The sequence below is a fragment of the Egretta garzetta genome, unplaced genomic scaffold, assembly GCF_000687185.1.
Source record: "Egretta garzetta isolate BGI_Z169 unplaced genomic scaffold, ASM68718v1 scaffold593, whole genome shotgun sequence".
NCBI classification, from domain to species: Eukaryota; Metazoa; Chordata; class Aves; order Pelecaniformes; family Ardeidae; genus Egretta; species Egretta garzetta.
In genome coordinates this window covers 1,149,781-1,158,267 of record NW_009259106.1, presented here as the reverse complement: position 1 = coordinate 1,158,267, position 8,487 = coordinate 1,149,781, and the positions used below count along the sequence as shown (strand labels likewise).

General features: G+C 41.9%; 1 protein-coding gene across 1 annotated transcript in view; it reads left to right on the top strand.

Moving 5' to 3' along the window:
- LOC104123119 (histone PARylation factor 1) overlaps window positions 1-8,487 on the top strand; it is a 19,825-nt gene that overhangs the window by 10,003 nt on the left and 1,335 nt on the right. Inside the window, exons 2-8 of the mRNA XM_035890903.1 lie at window positions 801-960; window positions 3,085-3,271; window positions 3,777-3,875; window positions 4,934-5,084; window positions 5,772-5,859; window positions 6,463-6,635; window positions 8,468-8,482. Of these exons, the coding sequence (XP_035746796.1) occupies window positions 801-960; window positions 3,085-3,271; window positions 3,777-3,875; window positions 4,934-5,084; window positions 5,772-5,859; window positions 6,463-6,635; window positions 8,468-8,482 (873 nt within the window). The remainder of the gene's footprint in view (window positions 1-800; window positions 961-3,084; window positions 3,272-3,776; window positions 3,876-4,933; window positions 5,085-5,771; window positions 5,860-6,462; window positions 6,636-8,467; window positions 8,483-8,487) is intronic.

Below are 8,487 nucleotides of genomic sequence, written 5' to 3'. Positions count from 1 at the left end.
AGCTCGGTACCTGATGGCGGCCCATCAGGGTTAAGAGGTGAAACGTCTGCCTCGTTGTACTGACCTAACAACAGAAAAGAAACCTTGCTTTTTTTTTATTATTTAAAACAGGGTGGTAATGATTCCTACCCACTCTTGGAGCCTTATGTGGGAATGAAGTAGCTGAGGTTACTGCTTTAGTGGTGTGCATACTTGCATGGATCATTTCCTAGCCTGTTTCAGTTCATGTTACATCACGTTTTAAAACAACTTAAACTTTAAGCTACTTCTAAAGTGCTGTGCTGTGAACTGCGCCAGTTCAGATGTTGAACAGCAGAGTAGTTCAGACAGCAGAGACTTGGAGGATTTTTGTTGTGTCATTTAACCAGACTTGACAAAACTGTATCCCTACTTCCAAATGTCTGTAAAAGACCCTCATTTCTTGGATGCAAGCTGCTGTGTGACTGGAAATGGTCATTTTGAAATAATGGATACCTTAGATTAAGCTTTGGGATTGCTTAGTCCTTTGCTTGATTAACTAATGAAAGTGCTTCTGCTGGTTATGTTGACCCATTAATATGAAAGTAGCACTTTGCTATTTCATACATGTTTAGCACATGTCTCGGACAATGCACTTTTAAGGGTTCCTGTCCAAAATAGATGTCCTAATCGGTTTGTATGCTGGTTTAAGTAACAAGCATGATTTAATGGTCTTAATCATTGTTCCTCCATTAATACAGAAGCTTTGTAAAATCCTTTACTAGAACTGACATGAAGCAAGTAAATGAACTGTGGGTTATTTTTTTAAATTTTGTTTTCAGTGTGAAAAAAATGGAGATGTCAAGAAGAGAAGGCCAGATCAGGCAGATATCCCCGATAATCTTCGTCAAGAAGCAGAAACATGCTATCGGCTTAGACTGCCTGAAGACTTTTATCAGTTTTGGAGGTTTTGTGAGGAACTAGATCCTGAGAAACCAAGTGGTGGGTTTTTAAAAATTTTTTGCTGTTTCTAACTTTCACTCTCAAAAACGGCCTGAAGGCAGGCAAACTGGAGGTGGTCAGATGCATTCTAATGCTGTTTCAGTTTTCATTTAAGATGACGGATATTTATGTGACTGTAAACAAGAGTACTGGAGATAATCATAAAGATGTCAGTACACTTCAGGCTTTCTAAAATATAATTACTGAAATTGTGTAATACAAAGGGACTAAATGTTGTCTTAATCTGCCTTTCTTACAAGCACATTTAAAATGTTTAGTATGGAACTGAAGTTCCCTCATAACAATCCAGGTTTTGGCTTCCCCAAATTTATTATGTAACAGAATGTGGCATCCCTCGGTGCTCTAGGAATGACAGTTTCTTTTAGAGTCCTAAACAGTTGGGGTTGGAAGGCACCTTTAAAGGTCATCTAGCCCAACCCCCCTGCAATGAGCAGGGACATCTTCAACCAAATCAGGTTGCTCAGAGTCCCCTCCAGCCTGATCTTGGATGTTTCCAGGGATGGGGCACCTACCACCTCTCTGGGCAACCTTTTCCAGTGTTTCACCGCCCTCATTGTAAAAAAAAAGTCTGCCTTTTATCTAGCCTGAATCTAACCTCTTTTAGTTTAAAACCATTACCCCTTGCCCTGTTGCAACAGACCCTGCTAAAAAGTCCCTCCCCATCTTTCTTATAAACCCCCTTTAAGTACTGAAAGGCCACAACTGGGTCTCCCTGGAGCCTTCTCTTCTCCAGGCTAAGCAACCATGACTCTCTCAGCCTCTCCTTGTAGGAGAGGGGTTCCAGCCCTCTGATTGTTTTTGTGGCCTCCTCTGGACCTGCTCCAACAGTTCCGTGTACTTCTTGTGCTGAGGGCTCCAGAGCTGGATGCAGTGCTCCAGGTAGGGGCTCACCAGAGCAGAGCAGAGGGGCAGAATCGCCTCCCTTGACCTGCTGGCCACACTTCTCCCGATGCAGCCCAGGATACGGGTGGCCTTCTGGGCTGTCAGCGCACATTGCCGGCTCGTGTCCAGATTTTCATCCACTAGTACCTTCAAGTCCTCCGTAGGGCCACTCTGAATCCCTTCATCCCCCAACCTGTACTGATACCAGGGGTTACCCTGACCCAGGTGCAGGACCTTGCACTTGGCCTTGTTGAACCTCATGAGGTTCACACAGGCACACTCCTCAAGCTTGTCCAGGTCCCTCTGGGTGGCATACTGTCCCTCAGGTGTATCAACCACACCAATCAGCTTGGTCTTGTCTGCAGACTTGCTGAGGTTGCACTCAATCCCAGTGTCTGTGTCACTGATGAAGATATTAAAAAAGTACTGGTCCCAATACAGACCCCTGAGGAACACCACTTGTCACCAATCTCCATCTGAACATTCAGCTGTTGATCGCTACTTCTTATGAGCAGTGTAATAACCTAACTTTTGAATGAAAGGTGTCTGAATAAAAGAATGTCTCAGCTTTCCTTGTCTGGTAAAATAGTGCTTGACTGTTTGGATTTATGGAAGCTTTTGATGCCCGAGTGTTGTAGTTTAACCCAGCAGGCAGCTGAACACCACGCAGCTGCTCGCTCACTCCTCCCTTCCCCAGAATTGGAAAAAAAGTAAAGCCTGTGGGTTGAGATAAAGACAGTTTAATAAAACATCAGAGGAAAAGAATAATAATAACAGTAATAATGATAGGAGAATATACAAAACAAATGATGCAGAATGTAACTGCTCACCACCTGCTGACCAGTGCCCAGCCTGTCCCCAACCAGCGATCGCTGCCCCCCCAGCAAACTCCTCCCCGTTTATATACTGAGCATGGCATTATGTGGTCTGGAGTATCCCTTCGGCCAGTTGGGGTCAGCTGTCCTGGCTGGGCCCCCTCCCAGCTTCTTGTGCACCTGGCAGAGCAGGGGAAGCTGAAAATGTCCTTGACTGGTGTAAGCACTACAACTGAAATATCAGTGTGTTATCAACATTTTTCTCATCTTAAATCCAAAACATAGCACTGTGCCAACTACTAGGAAGAAAATGAACTCTGTCCCAGCCAAAACCAGGACACTGAATGACACAGGAACTTCTTGGTTTATGCACTCATAGTAAACCAGTTTATGCTTTGCTTTTCAGATGCGCTTGTGTCAAGTGTTGGACTTAGGCTGGTTGGACCATATGACATTCTTGCTGGAAAACACAAAAAAGCAAAATCAACAGATCTGGACTTCAATCTTCATTGGAGATTCTTCTATGATCCCCCAGAATTCCAGACTATACTTGTTGGGGATAGCAAAACACAGTATCACATGGGATATTTCAGGTATTTTATTTAACACATGGTTTTGCTGTACTATAATTACGTGTAGTTTTTTCTCCTCTGTTTTCCATGAGTCAGGATTTGAGAACTGTGTGCTATCCACAAACAAGAATCTTTCTTTTCTGTAATAGGATATTAACACATGGGTTGATATCTTTTATTAAGAAAGATCAAAGATACTGGAGTTGAAGACTAGATTTAAATATTTATTAAACTACCTTTCCCACCCCTCCAGAGCACCTTCACTTGTTAATCTTTAAGTTTTGCCATGATACTTGGAAGAAAAAGTCAAGCCTTATGAAATAAAGGGAACATGTATTCTCTCTGCGTGTATTGATACAAGCTCCTTTCAAAGCCATGCTGTAAGATTGTGGAGCTTTAGATCTAAGGGTGTTTTTTGTTAGGTTTCTGAAGGAAATGGCAGTGTGGTGAGGAAGCAAATTGATTTTACTTTTAAGTAGGAGAAATGGACACAGCTCGACTACTTACATGTACTTTTCATAAACAGGGATGTGCCAGATGAGCTTCCAGTGTGGGTTGGTGCAAATGAAGCAAAGAAGGGCTGTACGATTTCACAAGTTGGTGATAACATCTTTGCTGCAGTCAAGTAAGGTTCATACTTGCTTCTATTTATAAAAAGTAGAGTGGAAGAGAAACAATTAATTGGGAGATGTGATGTGGAATAATGCAGCTAACTTTCGTACCTTTCTTTCTCAAGAAACACTCACTTATTTTCTGTTTCTGCTAGCAAGTTTAATGGTACTCTCAAAAGTCTTAATAGGCTTCTTGACAGTGCTTTCCTTTTACAAATAAAATAGATAAGTGTTAATTATTCATTCTTTGAATATATTTGATACAGGGATAGGCTCTATAGGGAAAAATACGCCCACTGGGCGTGTTAAAAATACTTCATACGTAAAGAAAGGGCATCTCAAACAGTGGTGAAGGAAGTCTGAATATTGCACTCAATGAGTAGCATCTAGCTCTTGGTTTTGCCTACATAAAAGTACTTTATTTTTTTCTGTATAAGGAATAACTACAAGAAGTACCACTTCTGACCTGGGAGAGGATAACATTTATATGGATATGTAATTCAGTATGATTCATGAAGCTTTACATGGTCCTGTATCATGAGTGTAAACAGCAGATTTCATGACCTGTCAGTTAAAAATGGAAAGCTCTCTAAGGACAGATGGGTGTCAGTAAGTGAAAGCATACTGAAGAAAAGCTGCAAAAGAACCCTTGTGTGGTGCAGAGTTAAACAAGGACATTTGAAAGCACAATGATGAAACTCATAAATATGTATTTATGTCCATGACTTGGATGACAAACAGTTTATACAGCACTGAAGCAGCAGAACGAATTCTTAGGATGGAAAGATGAGCAGCTACTGAGTCCAGGAGAATCTTCAGCACCTGCAGATTGCATAAAATACATTGCAACGTAATGCAAATACAGATAGGAAATGCCAAAGTGCTGTCTGTGCCAAACTTTTTTTCTTCTTCTTTCTTACTCTTAAGAGGCTTGCATTCTTGAGACTGTGTGTATAAATAAACCCATGACTGCTAATCTTCATTATAAGATTGGGAGGTTTAGTGATTAGAAGGCTGTTCACCCGTTTGTTTTCTATTAAGCATTTTTAAGATGTGTTTCTTCTATTTGCAGATTATTTTTGTCAAGAAAACTTAAGGAAGTGACCGATAAAAAGAAAAATGCTATTTTGAAAGACATCGATGAAAAACTAACAAAAACAGCAAAAGAACTGGGTTATTCTCTGGAACAGAAAACCATGAAGATGAAACAGAGAGATAAGAAAGTATGACTTTCCTGATCTGCTGGAGAGAACTAAGTTCTGTTAAACTTTTTTTCATTTGCTTGCTGCTTGTTATTTTTTTTTTTTTTGTTTTTCCTCCTAGTCAGTAAAGGTGCTTCATTTAGGAATTTCCAGAGCTAATCGGCATTCTCTATAAAACTTGGAGAGGGAAGCTTAATACAAGTGTGTTCCAAATAATAGGATTAAATCAAAATACTTTACTTGTGTAAACCATAGCTTGGCATTCAATTAAAGAAAATAATAATAAAAAAAAACAATAAGGGAAATAGTCTAAAATCTAAAACAAATGGGGAGCATGGAGAAAACTGCTTCAAAGAGCAGATTTATATAAACAGTTGGATTGAATCTACTGGAAATGGGAACATTAAGGATGATATGGATTAGTAATAAGAGGTTTTTCACAGACCTATCAGAAATAATTATGGTAGGTAGCGACTAAACAAATGTAGTACAAGGATTCCTAGATTTCAGAACTTGGCTGAAATGGAGTTTCCAGTTAAACTTCAGTACTTAAAAGTAACTGCTCTATGCTTTAAGTTGATGTCCTGGGGCCTGGAGACTATCTTGGGTTTGATGACCAGCAGTCAGGTGGTGTTCAGTGAGGTGAGTGTTTTTATGTCACAGTATTGACTTATGGTGCTGTATTCAATTTCCTGTCTCTTTCTTTAGGTGGTGACCAAAGCATTTCATGGAGCAGGCCTAGTTGTTCCTGTAGACAAAAATGATGTCGGATACAGAGAACTTCCGGAAACAAATGGTAAATACCTTATTATATTCTTGTGCTTTATTTAAGCAAACAGCCTTCAGTCACACAGCTACTCTGCAAAACCCAAACTGCCTTCCTGTTTCCTACTTGGAAGAATGTGAGCAGTGGGAGTACAAGGCAGAAGTCTTCACCACCATGCTTGAGCTCAAAGTATTTTCTTTACATGAACCAGATGAGAATCAATGAAGAGTGCTAAATCTGATGTCATAATTCCTGAAGTAGTACTTTAGATGACCCTTCTCTTTTGTATTGGCACAGCCATGCAGGAAGTAGATCCAAAGAACTGATCTACATTTAGGGATTTCTTTCTTTTCCCACTTCTTCTCCCAGTGTTGTTCTAACCAGAGTCAGTTCCTTGATGCAAGTTCACCACACAAATGCTTGTCTCTGTATGGGGAATCAAGACCTGAGGGCGTGGGGCATGAATGAGCAGCGAAGGACAGGGGGAAGTTTTCTCACTAGCAGCTCAGGGTGTGCACACTTAGGCTTCATGTAAGCGTGACACAGAGGTTTGTTTCTGCCACAGACAGCTTATGTGCAGTATTAAATTTCTTTATTGAACATCCTAAATATTTCTGCTTTTGTTTTTTGCAGCTAATCTTAAAAAAATTTGTAAGGCCATTGTTGATGCTCCTACTGATGATGAGAGACTGAAGGCCTTTGCACCCATTCAAGAAATGCTGACCTTTGTTCAGTTTGCTAACGATGAGTGTGACTACGGAATGGGATACGAACTGGGTATGGACCTGTTTTGCTATGGATCACATGTGAGTACCACAACATTCATACATCACAAAGTTATGCGTTATTTTATGCACGGACCAGGAGTTGTTCTGTGTCGTAGATCTCTATTCCCAACTCTGTCGCGTAATTATCTCTAGGAATCATGAAAGTCTACAAGAACATTCTTCATCTGTGAAGACTGTTAAAAAGGCACACTTACAACACCATTCCACGCTGAATTTAAAACCACTTGTATGAAAGCACAGTCCTGCAATCCAGAAGCATTTAACTGTTGTGGTTTGTTGTGCATAATACAAGGAGTTGTCGCTAGACTCCTAAAAATGCAGGTGGTCTGATCCAGATACACTGAGTAGCTATAGCTATAGCCCCCTGTCCCCAGCTGCTTGTCCGGGTGCAAGCGCTCATGTTCAACTGGATCAAGAAACAGACTGATGTTTGTAGTAACCCCAGCAAAAAAGTGGAACCCGAGTCAGTTGCCTGTATGGATGCATAAAAGACCTCCCGCCAACTAGCTGCATCTCGAAGCTTCTGATCGCTTTCCTGGTTCTGTGCTAACAAAGCACGTCGTAAATAAGCTGGTGGACTTGCTAGCCCTTAATCACACGTAAAGATTGGGTTTTGTTCTGTATTAGCCACTGCCCCGCTGACGAAGAGAGTCATGTCTGTAATACCCTACGGCTAGGAAGTAACGTATAAAGAAGCTTCAAGACAAGTGTAATACGAACACAGAAATACCCACACAAAACAGCTTCTTTTAGTAAAACCAGCACGGGCTAAGGGATGTTCCAAAGCAACATGTAGAAAGATAAAAATCTTGCAATACTAAATGTAGGCCCAGAAGAGTTGTGCTAAACACTAGTTAAAATATTTAGACACTGAAAGGAAGGAAAATTCACTGCTCTATCCCTACACTGTTAAATTACTAAGGTGTTTCTTAGATTTTGTGCCCTGTTCTTGTAAGTTCCCTACAGCATCTGAGGTGTTTTTTTTCCCCCTGATGTCCTGCTTGTTTAGGACCCTTCCCTCAGTGACCACGCTGCTTTGGCCGCTTCATTCCTTCCTGCATCTGGAAGGGCGGCAAAGGAAGCTTACTTCCAGTTAGCTGAGTAGGGGGAGGCAAGCCCCCCTCTTTCACCTTTCGTGCATCTCGGCACACGAGATTAACCACTGACAAACTCGTGCAGTGAATAATTATGTCTTTACAGCGTTGTGACATGGCCCGATACCTATCTTATGCAGCAATCAGAAACGGCTATAATTTTGCAGCTGTCTTCTGAAAATAGAAACCTTGCTTCACTTTCTAGTGTAGTACACAGAAAGAAAAACCAATGGCTTCACATGTAAATAACACCAGGGTTTGGTCCCAGCATTTTGGCCTGTTGGTAGATGCTTGGAGCTGCTTTCTGGTTCTGCCTAGAGCCCTGCGCCCCAAGCCAGAAGAACCACTGACGCTTTATTTTGTAGCCTAAGCCACAGAAAATTATTTTTAAACTCTTCCCTTTCATAGGAGAGGTATAATGGGCTTATGCATCCAATAACGATGCTAAATACGCTCTGACTTTCATATGTCTGAGGCACTCAAATGGTTACTGTGAGTACCATGGGGGCCCTCGAGCAGCGGAGTGTGACAGGGCCTGGGGCTTACTTCAGCTGCAGGCTGGATGGCTCCGTCTCTTGCATTGCTAAAAACAGATTTCCCTCTCCCACGGCAGCGGGTCCGGGAACCCTGCCGGACCTCGCCGGGGTGGCTGGAGCGAGCGCTCGGCTGTGGGGAGCCCGGAGGTCAGGCGGCTCTCGCTGGGTAAGCAAAGCCCCCGAGCCCCAGGGCTGCTCTCCTTTTCCCTCTCGCCTGCAGTACTTCCACAAGACGGTGGG